Source organism: Oncorhynchus masou, chromosome 19, assembly GCF_036934945.1.
Source record: "Oncorhynchus masou masou isolate Uvic2021 chromosome 19, UVic_Omas_1.1, whole genome shotgun sequence".
NCBI lineage: Eukaryota > Metazoa > Chordata > Actinopteri > Salmoniformes > Salmonidae > Oncorhynchus > Oncorhynchus masou.
The window spans coordinates 5901755-5916899 of record NC_088230.1 but is presented as its reverse complement, the minus strand read 5'-3'; the positions used below and the strand labels follow the sequence as shown (position 1 = coordinate 5916899).

The 15145-nt window shown below is 43.2% G+C and overlaps 1 protein-coding gene across 1 annotated transcript in view; it reads right to left on the bottom strand.

Annotated features, from left to right (window-relative positions):
- Positions 1-71: 71 nt before the first annotated feature.
- LOC135505739 (metabotropic glutamate receptor 1-like) overlaps positions 72-15145 on the bottom strand; it is a 52900-nt gene continuing 37826 nt past the window's right edge. The window contains exons 6-10 of the mRNA XM_064924827.1: positions 12838-13084; positions 10184-10352; positions 9327-9453; positions 3929-4859; positions 72-2594 (exon numbers count right to left, since the gene is read on the bottom strand). Of these exons, the coding sequence (XP_064780899.1) occupies positions 1778-2594; positions 3929-4859; positions 9327-9453; positions 10184-10352; positions 12838-13084 (2291 nt within the window). The 3' untranslated portion in view covers positions 72-1777. The remainder of the gene's footprint in view (positions 2595-3928; positions 4860-9326; positions 9454-10183; positions 10353-12837; positions 13085-15145) is intronic.

Below are 15145 nucleotides of genomic sequence, written 5' to 3'. Positions count from 1 at the left end.
CTGTCAATTCAATGTACCCCTTAACTCCTATGAATTAAAGCATTATGAAATCATTCAATCAATTAGTCATCTTACTATAAAAGGTTTTTATTTTACAGCATTTTTTTGCCTTGCCAAAAACATGTCGGCCTATCTCATTCTAGCTGTGACCTTGTAAAACGTGATCCTTCTGTTACTTTACATTTAAGAAATGTTAAAATCTTCAAACAACTTACACTAATAGACTAAATAGAACATTTTGTAATAACAATTACAATACTATAGAACTATACATACTGTATATGTGTTTTTATACTTTGGAGTTGCATTCTTATAAAGTACTAAGAAGCGTATGATCAAGTAAACCAATGCAACTGCAATTTTATAATACAAAATCTAAACTAGATTAAAGCGCATATAATCTTACCACAAGAAGCAACTATCCATTGGTATGCTTTACAATTGAATATTTTCAAGAGGATACGGCTGACTTGAAAAGTTGCCCTAAATCAATGCCAACACAGCTCTTCCACAAGCATCTGTAAGACGAGTTTTAAAACGTATAAATAGTTTCACACTAAATATATAAACATTTACTGATATTACAAACATACCATCTGTGTGGAAAAAAAATGGGAGATGGCTTAACAATATTACAAAACTTTGAAAACATACACAAGTATATTTCCATTACAATGACACGGCGACCTCAGAAAACATGTTTTAAAAATAGCATCACACACACAGTATGGAAAACAGAATCTGATCTTCACAGCATCCTGTGTGAACCAAACATGTCTCAGGATTTCATAGAATGTGTTCAAACGTATAATGTCATCACATCACAGTCGCCTACAATCAAGCCCAACTCGTAATGTAAAATACTGTACACAATCTCAGAATCTCCTGAAGATGCCTTATCAGTAAACATGAATGCAGAGAACTGGAAAACTCATTTGATTGGCACAATAAAAACCATGTTGCAAAGTATTGCATACAGCGCAAATACCCAATCTTCAATCTCCATCATATTATGTTACAGTACCTTGGGGCCCTGTATGCAATGTCTGAGACACATAATACTGCTTATATACTATACTGTAGCCTACCCTGTGGTTCATAGACAGAGTTTATTTCTTATCAGAGAGTAACTGTTTGAACTGCAATGAGGTTAGTAGTAAAAGTACTGGTAAGCTGAGAAGAGTACTTCTTATTGAGGACTAAGTCTTTATGAAAAAAGGCAAAGAGTCTTTTGATCCAGCTGTGTCTGCTACACATACTAATATGAGCTCAACTGCACAGGCACAGTGTTGGACCAAACAGGAAGTGCATTGTGGGATCTTGGTCCCCGTATCTCACCGAAATCATAGGATAAGATCCAAGCACCTTATACACAGCATTCCCTCCATTTGTCTCATAGGCTATTTAAATGCACAGCAATAGCAAAACAAAATCATATAGCTGAAGCCTTCATTGTGATTGCCAGCTTTGCTTAATCCATTTGGCACAAGAGCCGGGTAGTTTTGGCACTGATCCCAGTCTCAAAGTTTGCAGAAAGGTTGGTGGGGACTCACAGCCCTTGAGAAACATGATTGCTACTGGACTATTCCATTTATTTTCATTTTCTCTCACTTCAACTCCCCCATGACATAAAATGTCTTGTAATATAATCAAAGAAGCAAATGACAGAGCAAATGGAGCAATGTATAAATAAATAAGCAAATCCATAATCAAATCGTTCATGTTACATCTTAGCAACATGGTGTGTGTGTGTGTGTGTGCCAGTGCCTGGTGGCTCTCACAGTGTGGAGGAGCTTCGTCTGAAGTCCTGGAGGATGATGGAGGAGTAGGCAGAGCTCGGGGGGCTGCAGAGGGCCGACTCAGAGATGGGGGAGCCGGGAACCGACCCGGCAGAATGCACTGAGTCCCGAAAGGGGGAGGGGGGAGACAGAGCCAAGGAGTCCTCCAGGGTCAGCTTACTCTGAGCCAGCTCCTCTTCTCCCTCCTCCTCGTCATCCTCCTCTGTGTAGCTGTGTAGGAGGTCCAGTGCCTCACCCTCAGCCCCCTCCAGGGGTGAGATGAGGTCTTCCCCTCCAAAAGAAGCCCCACCTTGCAGGGGGCAGGAAAGCTGAGAGAAGGTGAAGCCTAGGGGTTGGTTGGTGGAGCTGGCCTGGGTGCCGGAGGCACCCATTGTGTCATTAAATCCAGGGATATTGGAGCTGTGCGTGTCCACCAACACCCCCTGCAAGGGCTTGGTGGTTAAGTGAGAATAAGAGGGTGGCTCCTCTGAATCCTTCCCGTGGAGTGTTCCAGAGTGGGAGTGGGGGGCAATCCAAAGAGGGCGTGCTTCCTCGTCCTCCTCCTCAGCCAGGTTGTACAGAGACGTGGTGCCGGGGTGGGGGAGGTGGGGGTCTGTGCCAGGGCTGTGTTGTTGGTGGTGTGGGTCGCAGCTGTGGGGGTCGATGGGGGCATTAGTTAGGGGCCTGATGACCGCCGTCTGATTCGTGCCGGCTTCCTGTTTCCTCACATGCACAGACAGTCTGTGCCACACATTCCCCCCCCTCTGAGGGTGTCTTGCACCTGGTTCAGACCATGACACAGACTTGCCATTAGAACTATGAACGAGATAAAGACTGCCGTTACTAACAGAGACAACCCGGGGGAAGGGTTAGTCAACAACAACAACACATAGCACAATAGGACAGAACAGCAGCATTTCAACATTTCTCTACGCATGTTAAAATACGCTCATTTTAACAACATTATTAACAGGCAGCAGTGATGTGGTTCATGTCTGAGCTCCAAGTGGGATTACATTGACTAATCTTGGAATTTACAGTAACTAAATACTTTGTGATTCATAATTTCATAATGTGCTGTTTGAACAGCATTATGAACCATAGATGGCTTAATTCAAAGTACTTTGAGCCATCCACCAAATGTAGACCTGTTTATCTAAAGTAAGTGTTTATCAAGCTGAGATGGGCAACATGCACTTATAAAATGTTTCTGGTGCCTGTACTGTCTGACACAAGGAAATAACACAAGGCTTTAGCACTGTGCATAGCAGGATAGGTTAGGTCTGTCTCTCTTATGTGATTAGTGAGGGAGACAAAGAGGGTTTCATGCTTCGAACTGGGATAAATGTGAGGACAATTCAGGATAAACCTAAATCACCTAAACCAGGGGTGTGCACATCTTCTTCCCTTGAAGGCTGCAGTGTCTACTGGCAGTCATGCATACCTTGTAATCGCCAACCAGTCTGGAGCTATGAAGAAAGATTAGTCGACCCTCCTCCTACTAACTACTGAGACATTATTTTCCAAAGACACTGCAGACCTCAAGGACAGGAGTTTGCCAAGCCCGTGTCTAAACATGAGCCTGTCAGTCAACCTCTGTCCATTGGAAGAGGTTAAGTGGGACATATTGGAGCAAGGGTGAGAGACAACACTCAAAGACAACATTCTCTCATCCCCCATCTCAATCCTTACTTTAGACACTGTCAGTGTTTTTTGCTGTGGAACACCTATTAGGAATCCTGTTTAAATCTACACTTTAACCATCATACATGAAATATTCACTCCCATTATTCTGTGCTAATCTTGCAATCTGACTAGCTTTGAAGATATGACGAGTTCTGAGGTAGTACATATTGATTTATCTCAGGATTAAATCTGTGAATCTAATTATCTATCATATTTTGTTTTTGATTGGCTTATCTACCAAGGAAGTGTGTAGTCAAGCACAACTCATAATTCATCATATTTGGACAGAAAAAAAACAGTAGAATGACAGAATAGGGCATACAAACTCTAATTCTCTGAAACATATGTTTATTGTAGTCACAAGACTACTTTTGGATCCAAACGAGTGTGCAGGCCCTATTCTATCCTTCTATATGCCCTCATCTCTAGACCCTGAGTTCTGAACATCACTGAAGGTTACTCACTTGGTGCTTCCGTTTTCGTTCTTCTTCCTACGGAACATGTTGAGGATGCTCTTGCTCTGCTGAGCCGCCTTGCCGTCTCCCACATGCATCCTGACTACATCGGACGTGGTGAAGGCACTCCTCACGTTCCTCTCTGGCTTGGCGATGATGATGTACATCTTGGGCGAGAACATGCACCCCAGCGCCACGGTGACGCTCAGGCTCACTGAGAAGGACGTGGTGATGATCTTGTAGTTGGAGCCGAAGTAGATGGGCACGAAGGCCAACCAGATTATACAGGTGGTGTACATGGTGAAGGCGATGTACTTGGCCTCGTTGAAGTTGGCCGGGACGTTGCGCGTCTTGAAGGCGTAGTAGGTGCAGCTCATGATGAGCAGGCCGTTGTAACCCAGCGGCGCCACCATTCCCACCGTGCTGGTGTTGCAGATGAGGTAGACCTCGCGGATGCTGGGGTAGTACTTGATGGGCATGGGCGGCTCCAGGATGATCAGGGTTATCTCCAAGATGAGCTGCAGGCTGATGAGGAAGAAGGAGATGACTACTTGGGCCCAGGCTGACATGAAGCGGGGCTTCTTGGTGCAAATCTTCTTCTTGCTGCCAGCCAGGATGCGCGCGATGCGGTTGGTTTTGGTGACCAGAGCGGAGTAGCACATGGCAGCCGAGAGGCCCACTAGGAGGCGCTGCAGGTAGCATGAGGTCACAGTGGGATGGGCGATCAAGGTGAAGGGGCAGATGTATCCCAGTAAGACGCCCACCAGGATGATGTAACACAGCTCGCGGCTGGATGACTTGACTACGGGCGTGTCGCGGTACAACATGAAGATTAAGGTTACCCAGAGGGTGACCAGGATGCCCACGCAGGACAAACACACCGCCACGATGGACTCCACATCTGACCAGTCCAGGTACTTCAGCGGCAGGGGCACACAACCTGCAGAGGACAGAGGAAAGGAGAGATGCTATTGTTGCCTATATAATCATTGAAGCATGTCAATTGTGGAAAGGTAGGAACGACTATAAATGGAGAAGAGGGGAACATGGATGTACTGGAGAGAGGGAGAGTAGATGAAGGCAGAGGACTAGTGAACATATTTAGAAATGTGGAAAGTCAAGAGATACATTGGGAAGATCATAGTCCTTCAAAGATGGCCTAAAATTACTCAGGAACACACACATACACATGCTCCAAATCTGTCAGCATGCTTATGCTGCAGTGTAAAGTGTCTCGGTGTGTGTCTGTTTCTGTGTGTGTGTGGCTGTCCATCATGTCGCATTGGTGGTGATTTGTCATCCGACACACACTTAGACTCGCAAGGGCTTAATGAGAGAAAAGTGACATCCCCAGACTCATCTTAAAACCCCTGAATTACACAGCGCTCCTAGCTAATAGCATTACTGTCAGCGCCACCACAGGCAATGCCTGCCTACGTCTATGCCATCACAACCAGCATCACTTAGCCCTTATAAACCAAATCACATGTATAGATTTACTAGTTAGCTAACTTAATGCAAAATCTCATCTGGATATACAGTGCCCTCCACTAATACTGGCACCCTTGGTAAATATGAGCAAAAAAATATTCACAAAAATTTAACCTTTACTTGAAGTAAAATAATTTAAAGAAAAAATACATTCTTATCATAAAACAAATATTTTTCTCAACTATATGTGTGCCACAATTATTGGCACCCCTTCACTCAATACTTTGTGCAACTTCCCTTGGCCAAGATAACAGCTCTGAGTCTTCTCCTATAATGCGTAATGAGGTTGGAGAACACATGGCAAGGGATCTGAGACCATTCCTCCATACAGAATCTCTCCAGATCCTTCAGATTCCCAGGTCCACGCTTGTGGACTCTCCTCTTCAGCTCACCCCACAGGTTTTCTATGGGGTTTAGGCCAGGGGACTGGGATGGCCATGGCAAAACCTTGATTCTGTGATCAGGGAACCAATTTTGTGTTGATTTTGAGGTGTGCTTTGGATCATTGTGCTGCTGGAAGATCCAACCACAGCCCAGTTTAAGCTTCCTAGCACAGGCAGTCAGGTATTGATTTAATATCTGCTGGTACTTGATAGAGTCCATGATACCGTGTATCCTAACAAGTTGCCCAGGGCCTTTGGAAGAAAAACAGCCCCACAACATCAAAGATCCATCACCAGACTTCACAGTGGGGATGAGGTACTTTTCTGCATGACTATCTTTCTGCCTACGCCAAACCCACCTCTGGTGTTTGTTTCCAAAAAGCTCTATTTTGGTCTCACCTGACCATAGAATCCAGTCCCATTGAAAGTTCCAGTAACATTTGGCAAACTGTAGGCACTTGAGTTCATTGTTTGATGACATCAAATGTTGTTTTTTTATGGCAACCCTCCCAAACAACGTGTGGTTATGTAGGTGGCGTCTGATCGTAGTTTTGTAGACTTTCTGACCCCAAGACCCAACTAACGTCTGCAATTCTCCAGCTGTGATCCTTGTAGATTTTTTGGCCACTCAAACCATCCTCCTCACTGTGCGTGGGGTCAATATAAACACACGTCCTCTTCCAGGTAGATTGTTAACCTCTTCAGTTGCTTTAAACTTCTTAATTATTGCCCAGATAATGGAAATGGGCATTTTCAACCATTGAGCTATTTTCTTATAGCCATTTCCTGATTTGTGCAGCTCAATAACCTTTTGCCTCACATCACTACTGTATTGGCCTGTGTCACCTCATATTTATACCCCAGTGAAACAGGAAGTCTTGGCTCACCACTTAAGTGTTCTTAATCACTCAGGTGAACTTGAAAACATCAAATATGAATGGCAATATACTTAAACTAGATTTTACTCATAAGAATTTCTAGGGGTGCCAATAATTGTGGCACATATGTTTCGGAGAAAAATATTTATTTATTTTCACTTAAAAAAATAATAATAATTTTACTTCAATTAAACTTACGTTTTTTGTGAATATTTTGAATAGACTCACTCTCTTCTCGCTCCTCAAGTGCACAACACCTTCCCTTCTCTGAACACTGGTGTAAAACTGTTTTCCCCAGTAACCTGGAACGACAGCGGTATTGATATTCCCAGACATGCATAGGGAATCATAGGAAAGAGTGGAATTGAATCACTGACAACAAACTGTTGGAAATCTATCAACGGGCTCTCAATGAGCTAATGTGATTTTTCACCTGACAGGGAGAAGGAAGAAGAGCTCATCTCTGCTCGAATCGCTGTCCTCTATACTGCGCAGACGCAAGAGACTGAAATCCACTGAGTTCGACCCATTAGTTTGCACTATATGGATCAACGTTTTTTTCTGTTATCGAATCAACATTATACCAGCCCCTTTTCATTGCATCAAACCAAAGAAAATCTAACTTTGCAAGATTGACTCTGTGATTGTGTTGAAGGCAGAGCCAGAGCAAAACAGAGTAGAATTCTATTGGCTGGGGTAGCCCATAAGTGGTCTTTCAATCACCCAAGAGTGAATGCGCTTTTCAGATCAGATCGGCGCATGTTAATGTTTGTTGATATTATTTGCTAGTTAGCAAGTTATTAGTCTAATTATAGATCAGTATAGGTCAGCAATGTGGAGTTACTGCTTCCAACAAGAGCCCAAAATGTGTAGGCTCCATTTCAAGCGGTCTTTGAAAAGCTTGTTTTAATTAAATGGGCAGTGTTGTATTTTGAGAAAGGCTTGATTATGCAAATAAGCCAATAGGCAGAGGGGGTAATAATAATTCATTTCATTTTGTAAAGTGGTTTCTTGAACAACACATATAGGCTACTGTAGGCTTTATCATATAAATCAAAAGTTATTTCCATGTGCATGTTATGGGATTTGCTCCATTGGTTCTGTTGGTAGGCCTACATTATGATCAGATAGTAGCCAATAGGCTATTGTGGCTATCTAAAACTGTAAGGGTACACCCTCAGTGTTCACTATAAACGCATGTGGGAAGTTGCACAAATTTCTCACAACATTCAAAGTTTCTGCTCACAAGACCTACAATTTGCTCAGTTTCCCAAAAAATGAGGGAAACTTGGTCATGGCAACAATGAGAAACAGGATGACAGTGGAGCAAGAGAGATGAGAAGAGAAGGGGAGGCACCCGAGAGGGGGAAGGTAAGACAGAGAGACTGAAAGCAGATGAGAGAGCGGAAAGTGAGATGAAAGGAGAGTTGGGGAAGGCAGAGTCAGTGTTTTCTCTCTGATTTTTTTCAGCAGAGGTGGCAAAGGTAGCAGTGGGGAGTTTATTTTTTATAGAACAACGGTAAGAAGGTCAGTTCTAGTGACTTTTAAAAAGAAAATGATTCTCAAATGTATGAAAATGTTATGTTGACACCATTTGAAATATAACTGAACTGCACTGTAGGGAGTGTTGGTTGTGTGCTTGTGGCTATCATTTGCACCACTGCTCACTCTGTTTTGCTACAAATATATGTTGAAATGTTACTGGGTTAGGAACTTAATTCAAACTGCATCCATGAGTTCATTTGACTCTGGCTAAGTAGAAAAAGGGCTTGATTTCTCAATCTGGCACTATCCCTTTAAAAGTGGATCTTGGCAGAAATATCATATATATCAATCTGGCACTATCCCTTTAAAAGTGGATCTTGGCAGAAATATCATGATGTCATACCTGAGAGGGAGAGAGAAGATAGGGTGAAGGGGTGCGAGACAGTTAAAGAGATAGGTGGGAGATGGATGGAGGGGGTAAAAGAGGGGGAGAGGAGATAGGTGGGAGATAGATGGAGGGGGTAAAAGAGGGGGAGAGGAGATAGGTGGGAGATGGATGGAGGGGGTAAAAGGGGGAGAGGAGATAGGTGGGAGATGGGTGGAGGGGGTGAAAGAGGGGGAGAGGCACAGATATATATATATGTATATTTAAATGTATCATACTTTTTGGAGTGGCAGTAACGATTTAGGCCGCTCCTAAATTAATATAGAGGAATAAAAAAGTATATGGCGCACAGAGTCATGTCTTTTGGTGGCACAAGGAGAATAAAGGGACATAGAAATCAGAACATTAGCAAGGAATGGGGAAGAATAGACAGATATTTGCAGTCCCTTCAAAGGGAGAACAAAGCAGGGAGCAGGTTGCTGGGGACTGTGTTGGGGACTGAGTTTACAAAAAAACTTGGGCGAAAACTGTCAGTGTGTGATGGTGGATTGGGAGACTAGTGAGGTGGATGTTGGAGGAGATGAGGGCAGGGGGGCAGACATGCAGGTTAGAGATGGTAGGATTAGAGGGAGTACGAGCTGGGGGAGCTACAGCCAGGTAGAGGCAGTAATCAGTCATCATGGCACATAGATAGATAGATAGATAGATAGATAGATAGATAGATAGATAGATAGATAGATAGATATATAGATATATAGATAGATAGTGTCCTGTTAGTAAGTTACCTTCCAGATCATCATCGGGCCACCAGCCCAGGTCACAGGCCTGACAGGTGAACTCATCCCGGAGGATCTCATTGTCCTTACAGGTGGTGCAGATCCAGCAGCAGCTCACCTCACCCTTCCTGATCACCTGATCACACAGGGGTCAGGGGTCAACACCAGAAGTCACAAGCTTACAGTCAAAACAATAACAAACCACAATCCCACACCCACACAGTACCAACCCCAATCAGATATAAAGACGGGTAATTAGCATCTAATATGGCTTTGATGGGGCATTTTTAGGCCCTTCGCTAAAACAAATTAGTCAATTCTGGTGCATATTATAAGAGCCTATGGTGTAAAAGTTTTCCCTTAGTCGAGCACAAATGATATTCCAAAAGACAAGCTCTGTTGCATTTACATTATCCTGTTCCTAAAGTGGATGTTCTCAGTGTTGTGATATGCAAAACAGGGTGATGCACAGCACAGGGCAGTAAACAAAGTGTTTGAAGGCCCCGCTAAAGCAGACAGGAGAGTCTACATGCACCCTATGGGACTATTGGCCAGGCTGAATAATACTGGCCCTGGTTGGAGAGACTCAAGGTGTTTCCTCAAGATACTGAAGGCTCCACAACATTGTGTTAAAACACAATGAAAATCAACCATTTTCAACCAGGGATGAAATCTGCACATACATTCCTGGACTAGGGATCAATTTACAGAGATAACTTAGTTCAAATTAAACAAAAGCATCAGAGCGGAAACACAGACAGAGCAGTTCTCTATGAAACTGGGTCCTGGGAATTCCTCATGGACTGGTTCAGGACCTTTCCTGGTCCAGCCTGGCTTAGACTGGTTTGGCCCAGTTGTGTCTGTACCTTGATCTGTCCCCTGGAGCAGGGCTCACTGCAGACGGAACGGACCATGTCGCTGTTGTTCATCCACAGCTTCCAGTCATCGATGTTCAGGATGCCCTCATGCCACGAGCCCACCTGCTGGTAGTCATAGCTACCGTCACCCACACTCTGCAGGTTCATGATGTCATACCTGAGAGGGGGAGAGAAGATAGGGTGAAGGGGTGCGAGACAGTTAAAGAGATAGGTGGGAGATGGATGGAGGGGTTGAAAGAGGGGGAGAGGAGATAGGTGGGAGATGGGTGGAGGGGGTGAAAGAGGGGGAGAGGCACAGAGAGAGATTATGGGAGAGAGAGAAAAAACAGAGCAAGGTCAAGAAATGGAGATAAAGGGAGAATGAAAAGTAAATAAGAAGCAGTTATCTTAATGATAACAAGTCCCTTTGCTTAGAGCAGACCCCTTTATCCAAAATTACTTTAACATCTTACATTCAATATAGTTAGACACTTTTCATGTAAAGACACATACCAGTGCACAGAATCTAGATCTATTGTGATTGTGGTAGCATGCCTGAGTACTAGCCGTGACCTCTGGCTGAATAACAGGTGACTGGGTCTATTTTTCACCTGTCTGTCAGGGATAGATTTGATTTGTGACACTGAGAGGACTGACTGCACACGCTGTAAGTAGAAATGACTGCTGCAGCACACGGATGCATTTAATCTGTTCCAGTCGCAGCCCATTATGATTATGATTCCACATGCTCTGTGTATGTGTGTGTGTGTGTGTGTGTGTGTGTCCATGTACAGTATGTGTATGCATGTATGTTCAAAGTCATTTCACACAAAATCTGCTCTGTAAAAACAGAGTCGCACACTTCATATCCACAGTGCCTTGTGTAAGTATTCATCCCACTTGGCGTTTTTCCTATTTTGTTCCATTACAACCTGTAATTTAAATGTATTTTTATTTGAATTTCATGTAATGGACATACACAAAATACTCCAAATTGGTGAAGTGAATTGAAAAAAATAACTTAAAAATGTTCATTGAAAAAAATGGAAAAGTGGTGAGTAAATATGTATTCACTCCCTTTGCAATGAAGCCTCTAAATAAGATATGGTGCAATCAATTACCTTCAGTAGTCACATAATTAGTTAAATAAAGTCAACCTGTGTGCAATCTAAGTGTCACATGATCTGTCACATGATCTCAGTATATATACATCTTTTCTGAAAGGCCCCAAAGTCTGCAACACCACTAAGCAAGGGGCACCACCAAGCAAGTGACTACACCAAGCAAGCGGCACCATGAAGACCAAGGAGCTCTCCAAACAGGTCAGGGACAAAGTTGTGGAGAAGTACAGATCAGACACTTTCAACATCCCACATAGCACCATTAAATTCATTATTTTAAAAAATTGAAAGAATTTGGCACCACAACAAACCTGCCAAGAGAGGGCTGCCCACCAGAACTCATGGACCAGGCAAGGAGGGCATTAATCAGAGAGGCAACAAAGAGACCAAAGATAACCCTGAAGGAGCTGCAAAGCTCCACAGCAGAGATTGGAGTATCTGTCCAGAGGACCAATTTAAGCCGCACACTCCACAGAGCTGGGCTATACGGAAGAGTGACCAGAAAAAAATCAATTTCCAAAATGAAAAAAATATGTAAACATGTTTTGGTGTTCGCCAAAAGGCATGTGGGAGACTCTCCCAAACATGGGGAAGAGGTACTCTGGTCAGATGAGACTAAAATGTTGTTTTTAGGCCATCAAGGAAAACCCTATGTCTGGCGCAAACCCAACACCTCTCATGAGAACCGAGAACAGCTTGGTGGTGGCAGCATCATGCTGTGGGGAAGTTTTCATCGGCAGGGACTGGAAACCTGGTCAGAATTGAAGGAATAATGGATGGCGCTAAATACAGGGAAATTCTTGAGGGAAACTTGTTTCAGTCTTCCAGAGATTTGAGACTGGGATGGAGGTTCACCTTCCAGCAGGACAATGACCCTAAGCATACTGCTAAAGCAACACTTGAGTGGTTTAAGGGGAAACATTTTAATGTCTTGGAATGGTCTAGTCAAAGCCCAGACCTCAATCCAATTGAGAATCTGTGGTATGACTTAAAGATTGCTGTACACCAGCGAAACCCACACAAAATGAAGGAGCTGGAGCAGTTTTGCCTTGAAGAATGGGCAAAAATCTCAGTGGCTAGATGTACCAAGCTTATAGAGACATACCAAGAGACTTGCAGCTGTAATTGCTGCAAAAGGTGGCTCTACAAAGTATTGACTGGGGGGTTGAATAGTGATGCACACTCAAGTTTTCAGTTATTTTGTCTTATTTCTTGTTTGTGTCACAATAAAAAATATTTTGCATTAAATGATACAAACCACCCAAAAATCAATTTTAATTCCAGGTTCTAAGGCAACAAAATAGGAAAAATGCCAAGGGGGGTGAATACTTTCGTAAGCCACTGTCTAACCTCCCAGTAATTTTTTTTTTTTTTGTTTTTATAGCTTCCAGTTTATTCTCCGGTAGTCAGCACCTCTTCACTAAATCATTTTCTCTGGGTGTGTGCCAGCTCATGGTTTTTATTACACAAAATCTGCTCACCAACAATTCTCCATCTCAACATTCTGCCCCCTCCCCCTCCCCTCCCCATCTCGCTCCTCACCTGCCAGGAGTGTCCCCGTTCTCGTCGAAGTACACATCCTCCCCTGACACCCCTCTGAAGGTGGTCTTGAGCAGGTAATCCAGCAGCTTGCTGCCGTCAATGGGGTCCATGGCCTCACACAGGCCTGGCTGGCCAGGGCACAGCTCACTGTGCATGTCATGGAGGCCGTGGGCCATGGCATAGATAGCATTGATGACGAAGCCCATCTTACTGTCCTGGACGTAGTTCTCATGAAGACTCTCATTGCCTGGGGATTAGTGGGAAATTACCAGAATGTCAAAATGGTGGTTTGGAATTGGTTGATGTTGTTTTTCTAAGGACTGTGGCCGTTGTGTTTGTTTGTGCTGGATTTACAGTGCCATATCAATGTGTAAATGTAGGCACACATAATATTGTACGGCAAGAGAATTGTACAATTTCCTTCTCACTCAACCGATAAACAACTGAGTTTGGAACTATAATTTGATTAAAAAAATACAACAAAACATCTCTCTTTTGCAGCACAAAATAACTGGCACACACTATACAGTAGATCACAATAAGTTGTCCAGAAGCTTATTAATTTTTCCCCAAAAGGATGCAGAAGATGGAGGAATCTTGAGGAAGCAACAGTAAAGTCTGCGGACACCATATTGTGTAACAAGCATTTTTGGTTAGCCAGCTGAAAGCATTGTCAAGCACAGGGAATAAGGCAACCATAGCACTAATAGGGACATTTAAAAAAAGAGATATTCATTCACCCTTCTGTCATACCGTACCTGAGGTGCCACTCCATATTTGTTTTCTTCTTATAACGGCTTAAATCTCATACATTTTCTCTCCTTCTTTTCCCATTGTTTCTCAATACATTCAGAAAAAGGCCGTCTTTTGTCTGTGGTGATCATGCAGAAAGTCAGCAGAGGGGATAATCTACAGTTGTTTGCGAAAGCATTCACCCCCCTTGGCATTTTTCCAATTTTGTTGCATTACAACATGAAATTAAAATGGACTTTTGGGGGGTTTGTATGATTTGATTTAGACAACATGCTTACCACTTTGATGATGCAAAATAATTTTGGGGGTGAAACAAACAAGAAATAAGACAAAAAACAGAACTTGAGCGTGCATAACTATTCACCCCCCTAAAGGCAAAACTTTGTAGAGCCACCTTTTGCAGTTGCAAATTACGACTGCAAATCTCTTGGGTTATGTCTCTATAACATTGGCACATCTAGCCCATTCTTCAAGGCAAAACTGCTCCAGCTCCTTCAAGTTGGCTTGGTTCTGCTTGTGTACAGCGACCTTTAAGTCATACAACAGATTCTCAATTGGATTGAGGTCTGGGCTTTGACTAGGCCATTCCAAGACATTATAAATGTTTCCCCTTAAACCACTTGAGTGTTGCTTTAGCAGTATGCTTAGGGTCATTGTCCTGCTGGAAGGTGAACCTCTGTCCCAGTGTCAAATCCTAGAAGACTGAAACAGGTTTCCCTCAAGAATTTCCCTGTATTTAGTGCAATCCATTATTCCTTCAATTCTGACCAGTTTCCCAGTCCCTGCTGATGAAAACATCCCCATGCTGCCACCACCATGCTTCACTGTGGGGATGGTGTTGTCATAACTGTCCTGACCAGGTCAGGTTACAGGAGACCACAACCCTACAGATTATCTCTCAACCCCAACAGAGGAGGAGAGATCTAGGGTCTGAAGATGGGGGGGGATTATGACCCCTCACGCACCTGGTAAATCTCAGGCCACAGACAAATTCCGTTGTCTTGTTACTATGGAGAACTAGCCTCAGAACATTAAACATGAAATAAAGGGACTTTGGAACAATGGTTTCCGTCAGCCACAATGGTGGTCATGACGATAGATGGAATATGAAAATGTATGTAATTTTGGTTTTGTTATTAAAGGTTAATAGATGACGGTATTACGAAAACATTGTAATGTGAAGAGTTTTCCTAGTATATGTTTGATGTTTATACATTGTACGTTGTATGGAAAATATCTAAATCAAAGAGAATGTTTTGGGGAAGATGAAATGTTAAGTTAGTTGTATAAATTGGATTCGAATAAAATCTAGACCTTGCCTCATTAACTTGGTACGCCCAGAGAATTGCCCTAAAGGCGGGTACGCCCACTTCTGACCCAAGAGTACCCTGTGAGTATAGAATTTACAACAGGACTACGTGACCCCAGCTGCAGCAAGGTCTAAAAAGTAAACGAACCCAGAACGCAACGCAAGTATGAGGACAAAGTAATCCTTTTCTACCCAAGTTACGGATGAGTAGCTATGTCTAAGCGGGTGAATTCAAGTCGAACCACC